Raw genomic sequence first — 17,370 nt, forward strand, 5'->3', positions numbered from 1 at the left:
ATCAGCTTTTCTTTTTTATTTAGAGAATGACTTATGTTGAGATTCAGGATTAATTAATTCTTTGACCCAAACTGATCAAGAAAAATACCAGTGTAATTTCCTCTCCTCAACAATCCCCTAACAGAAAGATTTAAAATACTACCATGCTAAATAGTCGTCAACACCCAGGATATAGTAAACCAACTTAGAAAATCAATGTGGATAAATCTACGAAGCATGATGGCATCTGTCAAAGAATTTTAAAGATACCGAAGAATTATACTAGAACAATGGTGGTGAAACCGCCTTATCTGTCGTTACAAACAGCTTCTATGTACAACTATGGAAATGATCTCTACACACAAGAGTTCCAGGAGAAGCTGGAGAGTGGCAACTACGTACTTTCAAACTTCACTTCTGTAAGCTAACTGAGTCCATAACAAAAGAGAAACCCTAAACATAAAAAGTAACGACTTGAAATGTATTTGCCCTGTTCCAGCTCTCTATACCTGGGGTGTGCCTGCAAACCAAGTCCTCACAATATCAGCATTTTATCACCAGGATTCTTCGGAATAATGTTTTATCAGTTTACTTTATTATCCTCTATTTCCCAGTTTCTCAGGCCCCATTTATCTTCACGCTTTCATACACTATTTTGTCCCTTAGAATAGTACATTGATCTTGGACTTAATATCTTAGCTGTGACTTTTACCCCTCCAGGACACTACTCAAGTGTCTGCCGATAATGCTTCCGCTCCTGCATTTAGATTCAAGAGTAAAAGACAACCCGCCTCCAAGCTCTGCCCTGGATGGTAGGACATGCCTGACAAAGGGTAGGGGAGGAAGACCAAACAAAAGACAGATAATATAATTTCAATAAGAGGAAATCTGACAATAAACCAAAGTGTTTGGGGGCTATCTACTTACACTTCCAAACAGTCTTGCACAATAGCTTCACTAGAACATACTCAAAGCTATGACTAATCAATTATGAAAGAGAAAGAAGTAAATACCCTGCTTTAAATGCTTTGTAATAATAGAGAACTAGATTAAAGATTGACATAAAAGACCTACATAAATGGAACTTTCTTTAGCTAGAGAATAAAGAAGTACTTCATTAAGAGTGGCACAAAGCAAACAGTCTTATTTCATAACTGAATAAATACAAGGAAGAGATAATATACACTGAAATTTATAAACTCTTAGGCAATAACTTTTCTGGGTAATAAAATGTCAACCAGAGAAAAAAGATATATAAACAAGGAGTCATAAGTGTGAATTCAATATAAGGCATACGTTAAGGAATATATTGGGCTTCCCTGGTGGCTAAGACTGTAAAAAATCCGCCTGCAATGCGGGAGACCTGGGTTTGATCCCTGGATTGGGAAGATCCCCTGGAGGAGGCATGGCAACCCACTCCAGTATTCTTGCCTGGAGAATCCCCAGGGACAGAGGAGCCTGGTGGGTTACAGTCCACAGGGTCACAAAGAGTTGGACACAACTGAACAACTAAGCACAAGGAATAGATTAAGAATTTTTTAAAAATCTAATAAAAATGATATTGTCTGAACTGTAACTTATGAACCCACAAAGGAATGTCTTCCCAAGATACTGCTACAGAAAGCAAAAAGAAACTTGAGGGTCAAGGTAAAGCAAAAGAAAATTTAGATAAAAATACACAAAACAGATAGTATGTTATCTGTATCTAAAGCTACAATGTACCATGAATTTAAAAGGAATCCTATTCAAGCAATAGGATGAAGAGACATTAGGTTAGTCTTCAACTTATTTGCCTCTCAGCTTTAAATTCACCCTTATTGCCTGATCTGTAAGAAATGAATCTGGGCCTTTAAAATACTTTTTCTTTGCCAGATGGTAGGATACAGGCTTTGCAGATGCCAATGGATAGCATTGAAGAGGTATCTCCTTCCTGCCCAGACTGCGTAATTTTGTTCAGGATCAAGTGTCTGCAAGTCACTGCCTTCACTACGCGTATCTCCAGCTCTCAACTGCGGCAGAAGTGCTGTGTACAACAGTCCCACAAAACTCAAGTCTGCATCGCAGGTTACTGCTGCCTGCACCCTCTCCTCAGTCCTGGAAGTGTGCATGCCAGAAGCCCTTTGGATCTGGCCACCCAGAGCCACTCTGGCCCAAACTGTACATAGGAGTGTCCTGGGCTCCTGCAGAAGGCCTCTCCAGCTCCAGGTCCCAGCAGTACCTGCAGGGGTGCTTCAATTTCCTCTGCATGCCCAGCTGTCTGTGTGCCGCCCATCAACTCCAGCTTGCTTGTTCTGCACGTTCTCCAAAGAGTTGTTGCTGTGGGTCTGACTATGGACTGGCTCTGGCCTGGGCAATCCATGGATCTTCTATGCCATCAGGAAGCCTGAAGCTGTATTTTTAATGAGAACTAACCCTTCCAAGGAAGTCTGTCCTTCCTTGGATGTGCTCATGCACCAAATAATTTAGAGTGTGCTGTCTACCTTTAAAGTCACTCTCCAGTTATTGTTTAATAGCTTTATATCAAATGTGCCCTGTAACATTACTGTGAGCTGAAAGATTTCATGATGGATTTCATGATGTTCCTGCACTGTTGGGGCACCAAACCTTTGGTTGTTTTTAGCTCTGAATACAAGATAAAATTCCCTAAAAACCACTATTTTCAGCTTCGGAAACAAATTAAAATTTATAAGATTGTTATTTTATATAATATTTGCAACTACCTTGATAAACAGGTACTGTTATTATTACCTATATTTTAACAGATGAGAAAGCTGAATTTGAAATCTGAACAAGTTTCCCAGAAAGTTTGAGATAAATCCAGACATGTGTGTCTTCAAAGTCCAGGCTCTTTCTCACTGACCAAGCAATCTGCACAGTGCCACGTTAAATGAACCTCATTCAAATCTCATGTGCACCAGAGCTATACAAAGCAAGGACTACCTGTATCTTGCTTTATATAGATGTAAGTTCTTCAATAACAGATTTATAACCCAACCAAGTTAGATGGTTATACTAGCTAACAACTGTATGTATCTTAGTTATGTGATTAAAAAAAAAAAATCACAATGAAATTTAGCAGGGAGTAGTCTCTGCTATAGTATTAATATCTCAAGGGTAGTACAATGTTGTTTAGTACAAATAAGTGTTTAACTAAGTACATAAATTTTAGGAAAATTTTTCATGATCATTTTAAGTAGTCAGCTCTTGTATATTCCAGAGAAGCAGTACTACGGCTGAAAAGGTGAATACAATCTATCCTCTCATTTAAATTCATGGGAGGGGCGGTGTTTTCTCTTTTTCTACTTATTGTTTCTATTACTCATTATATTATTCTTTATCTACTAGTTAGAGGTTAAGCTTTCTATAAGAAACAAAAAATGGGACTATTACATTACTTATTTTGTCACTTTCTGTAATGCCTAATATGGTGATCTTGTGTTTCTGATTTGACTTATGGTAATTTGTACAAACCATAAAAAAGTCAGAAATATGGCCCAGGGGACAGTTATTCTTCCTGGGCGCTTAACACTCTCTCCCCAAAAATGTGTTCTGGCAACTGAAAGGAATTTAAGTTAATCAGCTCATATAAATTTTGTCTTTGTTCTAACTGATTTTATTTTTGAAGCCAACTTTATCTTTTAACTTTAAAGGTAAACCAACATTTATATTTCTGTGAAGCATAAGTATATCATAAATTCTACTTTCTTACAATATCAGTTTCATTTTTCATAATGGAGTTCCTTAATCCCCTGGAGAAGTAAATGGCAACCCACTCTTGTATTCCTGCCTGGGAAATCCCAAGTACAGAGGATCTTAGTGGGCTACAGTCCATGGGGTCCCAAAGAGCCAGATATCATTAAGTGACAAATAAGGAATCTACAAAGTGGAATATTTTTCAGAAGAGTTAAAGAAAATAATTTTTACAACCTGACAAATTGCTTGTTAAAAAGAATCTTAGATGATGTGAGCTTCTCACGGTTTTGAAAACAATTTTTTGTTTAAGTACAATGATAGCTGGTTACTTTCTCCTGACTATAAAACACAAAACTCCTTAAATAAATTCAAGGAACTTATTAGTTATCTGAAATTATTCTATACCATTTTTGTATAATGAAAAAAAAATTTTAATTTAATGATTTTAAAAATAATTTAAAATAATATGAGTTTATGAAAGTTGTTATATAATTCTTGTATGTTAGCATTTTCTAACATACATATATATAAAATAATATTGTCAGGAAACAATTTGGCAGTCTTATTGCACTTTGATGACTTTTTAAAATGTCATGCCATTATTTTCCCCTAAAAAGTGTATTTTATACTTGAGGGCAAATAAAAAAAGGAAAACTAAAACACATCTTTCTGGGGGGACTAGCAGGTCTTCCAAATAGGAAAAGGAGTACATCAAGGCTGTATATTGTCACCCTGCTTATTTAACTTATATGCAGGGTACATCATGAGAAACGCTGGGCTGGATGAAGCACAAGCTAGAATCAAGATTGCTGGGAGAAATACCAATAACCACAGACATGCAGATGACACTACCCTTATGGCAGAAAGTGAAGAGGAACTAAAAAGCCTCTTGATGAAAGTGAAAGAGGAGAGTGACAAAGTTGGCTGAAAGCTCAACATTCAGAAAACAAAGATCATGGCATCCGGTCCCATCACTTCATGGGAAATGGATGGGGAAACAGTGGAAACAGTGTCAGACTTTATTTTTGGGGGCTCCAAAATCACTGCAGATGGTTTAGTCCCTAAGCCATGTCTGACTTTTTGTGACTCCATGGACTGCAGCCCATTAGGCTCCTTTGTCCATGGGATTCCCCAGACAAGAATACTGGAGTGGGTAGCCATTTCCTTCTCCAGGGGATGTTCCCCACTCAGGAACTGAACCCACATCCCCTACATTGGCAGGTGGATTCTTTACTACTGAGCCACCAGGAAAGCCTGCCAAAGGCAATACAAAACAATCAACTTCTGGAAGACCAGAGATTCTATCCTCCCTTTGATTTCTTACATTATTTGATCAACTGAAAATTCAGTTTAATCATTCCTAATGATGATACATATCACAGATAGTTAATTTTGCTCTTGACAAGTGGCATGATATAATTTTCACAACAATTTGTTGATTTTAGAATAAATGTATTAATTTTTTTTAAGTAATAAGTTCAATTTTGTCACGGTTTGAATACAACTAACTCTAGTAGTTCAATAGCTATAATAGAAATTTCAGACACTGCAAATTTAAATCTGTAGGATTTAAGATAATAGTAAGTAATGAACTGGGGACCTTATACCCTGCCTAAAGGACAATTATCACTGATTGTCACCAACTGAAATACAGTAGGTTCAAGGATCCGAAACGTTTAATTTTTCAGGATAAGCTGAAGCAAGAAAAAAAAAAAACCCAACAACAAAAAAGATAAGCAGAACCAGATTTTTATCAGAGATTTCCTGAATATTTAAATGTTAACAACTAATTCCAATTTCTAAGACTTTGCTAAAAAAAATCCATCTGCAAGAGTATGTTTGGCCCAAGGACTGCTGGTTTGCAAGCTCTATTACAGACATGTCTATCATCACTATAGGATGATGTTTTAAATTAGGAGGAAACTTGAATCTGCAGGGATTCTGTAACGTGAACAAACAAGTATTTATTGAATGCCAATAATATTAAACATTGAGCAACTAAAATTATATTACTAGATGTGTTACAGTTCAAGAAGTGAGAGGTATCCAGAGAAATAAGAGGCCAGTATGACAGGTCAGCAGTACTTTACAAAGAGAAAAAGTTATTCTAGGAGGAAGAGTAACAGAACAATGGTGTTTTGGTGGCATCACTGATGAAGAATATTTAGAGGACTGTAAGATTATTAAAGGAAGATGTATTTCAGACTAGTGAGAAATACAAGAGAGACAGCAGATTTCTATGGGTCCTGAAAGCTAAGCAGAGTTAAGACGATGTAATAGACAGCTGAAGCAACATTAGATCTTCAGCAGGAAGGTGATATGATCGATGCAGTGTCTTAAAGACTGATTACAGTATGTAGAAAAGATTGGAGAGCCGCAGAGTGGTAACAGAGAGGGCAACTAAGAAATGGTCTCAGCAGCACAGGAATGAGACGAGGGGCCTGGACTTTGGCAGCAGGAATGAGTGAAGTGTTCTCCCCCAACCTATTTACCTGAATGAATCCTCATTACTAGCTTGTTCATGTGCGTGTGTTATGAACACAATTTTTTTTTAATTTCATTAAATTGGAGCTGGCCTAGTATAATGAACAGAACACTAGGATAGGAGCTAGGAAATCAAGATTCTAGATCTGACACTGCACCTAACCACATGGGTGAAGCTGGGCAAGTCTCTTAGCCTCATTAAACCTCAGATCTATAATCTGCGTAGAAAAGGACAGAACCAGATAGATGTCATTGTTTGAAACTCTGGATCTTACAACTCTGAAAAGCAACAATCTGAAGTATTCAGATAAGAATGTAATTTCAGGTTTCTTTTGAAAGTCCAAAGCTGGCTTCCTTGATTCCACCTTTGTACATGGCAGAACTGGCTGGAGTTGAGTAGTGAATTTCTCTCTTAGGTTGGACACATACTCTCTAGTTTGCCACAGTCCCATCACTTCCTTAAGTGAGGCCCAGTGTTACCTGCTATTCATCATGATTTCACTGCTGTTTTTCTTATGGTAGAGAAACATTTTTCTCTACTTTTTCTCAACACTTTTCTCTACATTTTCTAAACTTTGTCTTTTACCAGAGGTGAGAAAATGTAAGAAAAGAAAAATTATTTTTTCCAAGAAAAATAAAAGCATACATTTTTATGAAAATAAATATTCCTTTACATTTAACATGCAAAAAAGCTCATCTGCATGAAAAGATTACCATTTAACCCTCTTTAATCAGATAGTTTCATTTAGTTTGGAAACCCTGTTATACATGTTGGAAAGCTATTGAAAAAATATCAAAGGAGTGAAATAATTAGATTCACATTTTAGAAAGAGTACTCTAGAAGCATGCAAAAACTTAAAAGGGGTATGACTGAGAGAAAGAAAATCTATTAGAGCACTAAAGTGGTCTGCAGAGGTGAAATGACAAGTTTACAGTGGAGAAAGGAGGGACTGATTCAAGGAGATAGAATTATTAGAATTGGGGGAACCCAACAAGTATTGGAGGAGAAGGCAATGGCACCCAACTCCAGTACTCTTGCCTGGAAAATCCCATGGACGGAGGAGCCTGGTGGGCTGCAGTCTGTGGGGTCGCTAAGAGTCGGACACAACCAAGCGGCTTCACTTTCACTTTTCACTTTCATGCATTGGAGAAAGAAATGGCAAGCCACTCCAGTGTTCTTACCTGGAGAATCCCAGGGACTGGGAAGCCTGGTAGGAGGCCGTCTATGGGGTCGCACAGAGTCAGACATGACTGAAGCAACTTAGCAGCAGCAGCAACAAGTATTGGAAGTAGAATGATGCTAGATTTTAGGGATGGTTCACTAGATAAATGGTGATACCATCCAGTGTATGGAATTCACAAGAAAGAAAAGGTCCTGGGGAAAGGTGAGGTAGTATAGCATTACTCCACAGTAGAAGTTGGCCAACTATATCTCACTGCCTGTTTTTATACAACCCACGAGTAAAATGGTTTTCACATCTGCAAATGGTTGGAAAAAGTCAAAAGAAGAATGTATTTCATAAAGAGCAAATTGCACGAAATTCACATTGCAGTGTCCACAAATAGTTTCCCTGGGACACAATTCATTCCTTTAATCACTGTCTATACCTGGGTTCACTTCATATGGCAGAGATGAGTAGTTGAGACAGCAACCATACGTGGTATTCTCGTCACTGAACACTGTTTCTGGAGGTACTGCAAATTGTAGTGACACAGTTATGATTGCTCAGTGTTTCAAGCACCATGTGTAATGGTATACCACAACGTTTCATTTTGACCATCACATCGAAGGGCTTCACAGGTGGCTCAGTGGTGAAGAACCACCTGCCAACGCAGGACACTCGGGTCTTATCCCTGGGTTGGAAAGAACCCCTGGAGAAGGAAATGGCAATCCACTCCCGTATTCTTTCGGGGAAATCCCACGGACAGAGGAGCCTGGTGGACTACAGTCCATGGAGTCGCAAAGAGTTGGACACGACTTACCAACTCAACAACAACAATCACATTAAAACAAAAAGAGAAAACTATACTTCAAATATCATGCTTTTAATGTTTTAAGGGTCACATGGATTATTCTGCTACTGAATTAGATGGCAAACCACTGTATCACACAATGACACTAAAGCTACACTAGAAAAACTTAACACATATCTATATAACCAGACTAGGTATCCATCATATTCATAATTCATAGGAAAGTAATCAGAGGAATTAGAAAATATAAATCAAAGTACTTCATTGTACCAGAGTTTCGTCACAAAAAAAATAAGTGAAAATGAATTTGCAAACAAAGTTAAGTTTCTGAGTGGTGCACCTGTTGGTTAAGCAGAGAAAGCTATTTACACATGGTATGTTAATTAAACTGCATTTGACTACAGCAACCAAAGAAACATTTGCGGGGGGGTGGGGGACATGTTTAAGAACAGTCTTTCAGTAAGACAGCTATGGTAAGAGCACTGGGAGCAATATTCAATTCAATTATCAATATTCAATTAGAAGACAAGGCAAATAATTTTGAAAGGTTTTCTTTGGTTCTTGATAAATTAACAGATAATTGAGATACTGCATAGTGTTCTTATTTTCGAAAAGGCAGTGATAAACATGAAGTGACTGAAGGATTGGCCCTCTGTAAAGACTGCATACAACAACAGGCAAAAATATTTTTAAAACTGAGACAACATTAACTCAGTACAACCTAAAGTGGAAGCTACTAAGACATGTTACAACTGATGATGGTAAAAATATGTGAGGAACAGTAAAAGGCTTAGTAGAATAAATTCACAAAGTTTGTGAAAATAAGGTATATAAAGCCTATGTTTCTTTATTATATTAAGCATCAGCAGTTATTTTATGGGAAAACTTTAAAATAACATGTATTATTGAACTAGTAGTATCAACTTCATTCACTCCTACAGATTTAACTACTGTCAGTTGTTTCTACTTTGATAAAAAATAGAAGCTGAATATCCTAACTTGCCTTATCACACAACAGCTTGCGGGCTTAGCAGTTGTATGGTTTTATTGTGAGGTGGGTTTTTTTTTTTCCCAAGCTCAACAGTGAGACTGAAATTTCTGAACAAAAAGAAAAGCCTTCAACCATTATTAAACAATGAATACCTTTGGAAATTATATTTTGCTGCAGATTGATAACGTTTCCTTGAATTTGACCTGAAAGTCTAGGCAAAATAGTACTTATATGCAAAACATACTATGTTAAGTCCTTTTGACAACATTTTTCAAATCACAAATAACCATCAATCTGCTTTATGTATTTCTTGTGCTGTCAAAATTAAAAACTAGATCTCCATGCATATACAAAGTTGCAACAGATATATTATGCAAGTTCAAACTATAGTGCCAGCAGTGTTTTTCAGACTTCACTGCAAGCGCAAGAGAAACTTCCATATACCAAAACCCATTTAACTATGTAATCAAGGAGCCTCTAACTTTCGACTGGTTAATCTGCAATGTAAACAGCATACTAAATAGCAAATATTAAAGAGAATCTAAAAGAATTCTATAAATGCCTTCCATACAATTAATATGATCACTAAGATCATATGCCCATGACTGACAGGAGCATTTGGTGTCACGTATCTGTGTGAACACGTTTCCAAGACAAAATCAGTTAGATGCCTTTACAGACCTGCATTAACAAATGAAAAACTGCAATCAAATTTGATGATAGGGTAACTGTGAATCCCAATTAAATAAAATTGCTCTCAAAAAGAATATTTTCTTTAGGAGATCTGTATTACAATAAACCATGTTTAATTCATGGTATAGTCTGAACGCAGTCAATAAAGATTTTGTGGTTATTTGCTTTCTCTCATATGTATTTTCACTCTTATCCATGTATTAATAATATCTCTGATTTTGCCTCATGGCCTGCAAAGTCTAAAATACTTACCATCTGGCTCTTAATGTAAAAAGTTTGCAGACCTCTGCTCTATGGAGATACTATTCAAAGTGCAGCAGCATCTGGGAAATGTCTTGACATGGCAAATTCTTGGCCCACCCCACATCTACTTAATCAGAATTTCTGAGAGTGAGCCCAGTAATTTTTTTCTTTTTTACCAATGTAAGGGAATCTCTCTTAAAGATTTTAGAGACTTGGTTCTGTCCCCTTGGATAACGTATTTAATTCTTTGAGTCAGTAAAATGGGAACAGTGTCACCCACTTCATAGAACTATTGGAGAGATTAAAACTAACTTTAAAAATATGAGAAAAAAACCTAAGGTTTAACATGGTAACTGACACTAGTAATTCTTAATAAATGGCAATAAATTAGAAAAGACCCTAATGTTGGGAAAGATTGAAGGCAGGAGGAGAAGGAGATGACAGAGGATGAGATGGTTAGATGGCATCACCAACTCAATGGACAGGAGTTTGAGCAAGCTCCAGGAGATGGTGAAGGACGGGGAAGCCTGGCATGCAGCAGTCCATGGGGTCTCATGACTGAGTGACTGAACAACAATAAATGACAATTATTAATACAAAGGTGTACGGGGGGGTCTCTACACACCAGCCCATGACACATGAAAATTAAATTTTTAGGAATTTTGTGAGACAGTTATTTAAATTTCATAAACTTAAAACTAAGTAGGTTACACTAAATCAAAGTTATTAACACTCAAAACTCATCACGACTTAATTACCTTACCACATTTTATCATCATCTGTGCTCATGTAGCTATTATGTCTAGATGGTAGATATCCTTATATTGTGCTGCATCTCATTTCTTCCCAACTATGCATATTCACAGGAAATCAACCACCACAATCAGAGCTTTTTTTGGAGAAGGGCTTCTGGCGAAACATTAATCAACACACTTCTGGTTATCATTATTAAAAATTACATAATGAATTCAGTTTTGAACTCAATGAGTCTGAATTAACTATGCACATAGGGATGTCTAACAATCTGTTAGTTAAAAAGATGTATTTTTAGGCACCAACAGCATATAGATAGTAGCTGAAGCCATATACATGAACAAAATTGAGCAAAAGAGCATTTAAAGAAGGGATCAGATATAGAATGATAAGGAAAAAATTAATTACATGAACAATTAGTCAGAAAGACTTTGGAATTTATATGTATGGCCAATTATGGCTAGCAGCTCAATTTCACTATTCCCATTTATCACTATCCAAATTTTCAGCTTTAACTCCTGGAATGCTTCTACCAACAAAAGCTGTATAAATAGATGCACTGAATTACATTACTCTGCCACTTGAATTTAGCATCTATATCTCAGCCAGCATGGGTAATGGCATTTTAGGTCACCTATTTAGACAAAGCTAACAAGTTGGTTTATACTCTGAAATTTCTACCTCAAGTAGACATTGCCCTTTGAATGATAAAGAAAAAACAAATTATACAGGGATGACAACATAGCTTAAATATCAATGACACTGAGCATATTTTAAAGTTTAGTTTCAAAGAATCATAGAATTTTAGAACCAAAATAGACTTTATAAGCTACTCTGGTATCTTAATTATTTTGTTCTTCTCTCCATAAGAAAGAGCTATTTGTCAAGTAAAATGTCTAGGAAAGCATTTTAAATTTTTTCCTTATCAGTTATCTGAACATTTGATTATCTGAAATTAACACAGAGTTAACAAAGGAGCGGATCTACCTTCTCCATTCCTTCTGATGTTCATAAGTGGATATTAAAAATTTACATAATTCTTTATGGCTGGTACCACCAATAATGCCAGAATCACCCGATTCAATTCAGCTGATCTGGAGTCTCCAGAGAGAGCACTAGTATTTCTTTGAAGGTACCTAGAGGCTTGAATATTCTGCTGTGAAAACTAAAACTATGGTTCTCAAAGTGAATTAAGGCTATTACAACTTTCTCAGTAGTAGTACTATATATTTCAGAATATGACTCTACCAAGGATAGTAAATCTAGCCCTCTCCCATATACAAAAAAAAAAAAAGGGGGGGGGTGTATATACAAAACAAACATAAAGCCAACATAAGAAAAATTACTGAACTAGTCAATGTATATGCTCTTTTAAAACAATAAATTTTTAGTGATTGCCAGCTTAGAGAAATATTTTATTTCTCTACCTTGACTTGTAAAGAACAAGTAAAAGTACCAATATTAACTATTTTTCTATGAACCTATTCCTGGACTTAGAAATGCAAGCCAAAAGATTTATCCATAAGGCTTATACATAAAAAAAACTCCATGAGTTAAGAGTATAATTAGAGGCACACATATAACTAGAGACATCTCAAATTCACAAAGACTATAAAAAGTGATAAACCATTCACCAGTAGAGTATCTTTGATGCAAAATGCTGCGTAAAATACAAAACCATTTCTAAACTCACTCTACATGACAGATATTGCAAAAATAAAAAATAAAATAAAAATAAACTAAGTCACAGAGACATAAAACATAGAATGTCAAAGACATGTGAGGCACTATGGTGAGATTACAAACTTTCGTTAGCCAAAAATTAGCACGTGTCATTCCATGTAATCTGAGACATTTAAAAAAATGTTTACATGCTTACTTACAGATGTTCAAACACGGCAAGGAATACCGTACTACTTACTATACATAGTGAACTCTGTTTCTACTTATTCATTATCCACTTAGCCTTTACAGGTGACCTCCAAATCTATCATTCCTCATAAAGATGCTTTTTAGAAAATACTTAACCAGAGGTAATACCCTAACCAAACCACATGAACCTGGAGCCTTTTCTCAGTCGTTACGGCTCACTGTTCTGAAGCAGCAGTCACTGACCTTTCATTCTTGAAATCAACCAATTCTAGTCTTTCACTCCTACCTGCAACAGCCTTTTTCAGTGTTAAATCATTTCATTCTTTTTTCCTAATGATGCGGCATTCCTCAAAACTCTTACCTTGGATATATTTTCTTCATTGGCTCTCATCCTCCTACCTAACTTCAAATATTATCTCAGGATATTGGTGAGTAATTTTCAGATATCTAGCTCAAATCCTTTCTTGAGAGTTAAAATAACCGTTATACATTTTTTTAACCAGTTTTGGTCAATCAACAAATTTTTACTGCCCAGCTCCATGTGTGATACACTAGTGTTAGGTATTTCAAAACCTAGTATGAGAATCCTTGTCATCAAGAAGTAGACAAGCTAAAAGAAAAGCTAAATAGTCCATCAGGTGCAAAACTGACCATTCATGTGTCCTCTTCCAATGGACTGAATATGTATTTAATAGATCCCACCTTCTCAGTATTCCCATGTAACAATGTATGGCTCCTTTCTTAACTCTATATTCTTTATGTGCCATATTCTATTCCTACTGCCATAGCCTGGTTCAGGCTAGTACGTATTTTCACCCAACTGCAACAGCCTTCTTAACCCTTCTCTAGTTTCTCATCCAATCCATCCTGCGCTCAATTAACAGATTAATTTTCCTAAACCACAGATGTGCTCCAATACTTAACGGCATAAGATGTTTAACAGTCCCTCAAGTCCAAAAACAACTTCGGCTTGACATTAGGGGCCTTCCATTATCTGTTCCTTACCTCTTAATATTTTTTCATCTCCGTCACCCACTATTTCCTTACCTTTTGCTGTAGCCAAACATGATTATTTAATCATATCCTGAAACTGTCTGAATCTTCCTATTGCTGTATCTTCATTTACGTCATTTCTCTCCCTCCACCCCCATCCCGATTAACAGTCTCCATTTCTACCTTTCAGAAGCTTAACCAAATACTGGTTCAAATAGCATCATTTTTCTGAAAACTTCTCTCCATCGTTGGAAAGTATAAAATATATTAAGGTCTTCTGTATCACTCATACTTTATTTCTATTACAGTTATCTGTGTATATATCATATTATTCCTTAAGAGTATAAGAAACTTAATGTTTTACTAATCTTTATCCTCCCATAGTATATTACATATGGTTGATATTCAAATAGGAAGTATACAATGAATTTTAATATATACATAAAATAACAGCCAAGATCCATAAGACCACATAAGAAGTTTCCTTCACTTTCTTATGGAGAAAATCACTGTCACAAGAATTTTTTTTGTGACCTATATACTTCTTAAATAGACATTAACAAGTGATTTTTTTTGCCCTACCAGTAATCAGCATACCCTTTATGTATGTATGAATTGTTATAATAACTTCCTTGGGTTAGAATATAAAATTGCTTCCCAAGCTTTCAGTTTTACATTATTGTATGTACCTACTGATCACAAACTAAACCAACATACCACTGAAGACAGCAGTGTAAAAAGAAATAGCTTGCCTGGTGGCTGCTCCAAAACCCATACCTCTTAAGACAACTCAACCCTTTTTTTTTTTTTTTTGAGAAAGAGAGAAGAGCAATCATAGTGTAAATATACTTCTCTGTTCCCACTTTCTTCACACCTCCATTACCTCCCTGCTGCTGCTGCTAAGTCGCTTCAGTCGTGTCCGACTGTGCGACCCCATAGACAGCAGCCCATCAGGCTCCCCTGTCCCTGGGATTCTCCAGGTAAGAACACTGGAGTGGGTTGCCATTTCCTTCTCCAATGCAAGAAAGTGAAAAGTGAAAGTGAAGTCGCTCAGTCGTGTCCGACTCTTAGCGACCCCATGGACTGCAGCCTACCAGGCTCCTCCATCCATGGGATTTTCCAGGCAAGAGTACTGGAGTGGGGTGCCATTGCCTTCTCTGCCATTACCTCCCTAACATCTACCAACTCAAACGTTCTTCAGAGTCCATACTTACAGGTTGACAAGTTCACAATAATTGATGGGTTTGCAGTTCAACAATTAATTCAAAGAGTTACTGAATATCTACTATGTGGAAAGCACTGTGGAGGGCCCAAAAATCATTAAGACACAATTTTCATCTTCTGGAACACATGACTAAATGCACAACACACACACATATAAACAACTCCATTATAAAGCTGATTATATAAGAGCTCAAAAGCTTCCAACAAGGTACAAACAGAATGACATGAGAGAGTAATTTAGTCAAAGTATACCTGAGAAGCTTCAAATGAGGAATGGATTTAACTTTCTTTGAAATCAAGTAATAATATTCAAGATTTTCAAGATTATTTTTAAATTATTTTTTCAGTAGTACTGCAATAGAATTTAATTTTTTTCCCACCGAAATGGTACTGATTCAACATGCAAGTTAAAATTTTAAACAGATTTTTATTAGCTCAGCTTGAAACATGGTGAAATACAGTTTATAGGCCAACTTGTGGCCTATAATTAACAGGAAAAAAATTTGTTATGTTCAAGGGGAAGACAAACTATGTCTCCAACAATCTGAACTAATATTCTACTCCCAGAGAAAGGCTAGGTACATATAAATGGATCACTCAATTTTTACAGAAATCTGTTCAGCATACCAATAGGACATTAAAAAGAAAAAAACTGAACAAGTGAAAATAAAATTCTGGGTCTTAGATTCACTTTTCATTCATACCACCTCCTCTTGTAACAATGACCTCTTCCTGATATACAGCAAAAGATCTGAATCAGAGCCTGGAGCATTTGCTTTTTAAGCTCCATCCACACCATTTCTAGATTTAGACACTTCTTTGAAGATTCTGAGTTGCCATGACCTAACTCTGGACGTGCTGAGTACTGTATTGACAGATGAAAGGACCACACTCATCTGAAGCTTAAAATAACTTGCAGGGAAGGGGTGGGAAAAGTCCAAGTTGATATATGCCAATGTAGCAAATTCTAAAAAGAGGAAACTAATAGACAGGAATGGAAACAAACTGGGGAACTTGGAGAAGCATGGTATTCCAAATTGCTACCATTTAAAAAAACTTTGGTCTTTTAATTACATTACAGTATCCATGAGACGTTTTTGCAATTACTGAACTTCAAAATTAAGCAACATACTGTGAAAAAAAAAAAAAAGGATAAATTACAGGCACTTTTATAAAAGATACTTGCTTTTAAATATCCAAAGGTCTTGACATTAACAAAAAAATTACTAAAATCAGATTATGTAGATTTCGACAAGGGAAGCCGGGAAAGAATAACGTGTAAGTTGGGTAACACGTTACAGGGTGCAGTTTCCTACTACAGTAGACAGGCGAAAGAACCAAGAAAATGGGTTGAGCACAGGAATACTGCTACATTGCAGCCACTCAACACTAATTCAACAGCTAGCGGGCTCTATCCATCCTTCCTCACGTTCCTCGTGGCCTCTGACAAGTCATCCTTTCAACCTATGAGACTGTGCGCTCTCCCCCAACAAATATAAATTCCCGTGCAGGTTGTAAAATCTCCCCCACAGACTACATGCTCACACCTCCTCGCCTTGGGATGAGCAGTTCCCACAGTGGGGAAAGGTCGCCCTGGCAGGGAAGTTGGGTGAAGTGGTCTTTCTCGCGGTCCGACCCGAGCCTCCAGCCCAGCAGCCGCTGGGGAAAGGAAACGGGCGGCCACCGAAGGAACCGGGAAGGGGCAGCGGATGCGAGCCCGCAAGGCAGGCTCCGTGGTGCCCGCTCGGGCAGGAAGAATGGAGGAGGGGAGGCTAGGCAGCGAGGTGCCCGAGAGGCGGGCGGCGGTCCGCCCCGCGGCCCGACCCCACCCCGCACTCGGCACCCTCCCAGTTCGCGGACCCGGCGTGCGTTCCGCGTGCGCCGACTCTCCCAGGAGGAAGAGCCACTGCCTCACACCCGTGGATTTGAGAAATCCGGCAACTTTGCGCGAGAAATGCTTCCCACCCTGCAACACACCGAGAAAGAGAAATATGTCAGGCGATGACGGGGGAGGAAGGATGACTTACCCATGTTCCTCCCAGAGGGTGAGGAGCCGGCAGGGCGAGGCGAAGGTCTCCGGTGCGGGCGGCGCGGCGCTGTGTCCTCCGTCTACCTCTGTCTCTCCCGCAGCCAGGGAGGGACCCGCGGGGGGCGGCCGCCGGGGAGGAGCAGCTGCCGCTGCTGCTGCTGCAGACGGCGCGGCCGCGGCGGGGACGAGCGGCGGGGGGCGGGGCGGGGTAGGGCGGGGCGGGCGCGGCGGGCGCAGCCTGCGGCGGGCGCGGCTCCGAGCGGGCGGGCGGGCGGGCGGCGGAGGCGCCGAGCCCAGCCGGAGGAGCGCCCGCCCCGACGCGCCGTCCGAGAGCGCCCCGCCTTCCCCACCGAGCATGCTCAGTGCGTCCCCCGCCCCCCCACGCCTGGGGCCAGTGAATCCGAGCGTGCGGGTGGGCGTGTGTTTGCGGGCCGGCTGCAGC

At 38.4% G+C, this 17,370-nt stretch overlaps 1 protein-coding gene across 5 annotated transcripts in view; it reads right to left on the minus strand.

Annotated features, from left to right (window-relative positions):
* The window catches only part of RAP1GDS1 (Rap1 GTPase-GDP dissociation stimulator 1), a 156,253-nt gene extending 139,129 nt beyond the window's left edge, over window positions 1-17,124 (minus strand). For all 5 annotated transcript variants that reach the window (XM_005681400.3, XM_005681397.3, XM_005681399.3 and 2 more), the window contains exon 1: window positions 16,927-17,124. In XM_005681400.3, coding sequence (XP_005681457.1) covers window positions 16,927-16,930 — 4 coding nt within the window. In that variant the 5' untranslated portion in view covers window positions 16,931-17,124. The remainder of the gene's footprint in view (window positions 1-16,926) is intronic.

The sequence above is a fragment of the Capra hircus genome, chromosome 6 (assembly GCF_001704415.2).
Source record: "Capra hircus breed San Clemente chromosome 6, ASM170441v1, whole genome shotgun sequence".
NCBI classification, from domain to species: Eukaryota; Metazoa; Chordata; class Mammalia; order Artiodactyla; family Bovidae; genus Capra; species Capra hircus.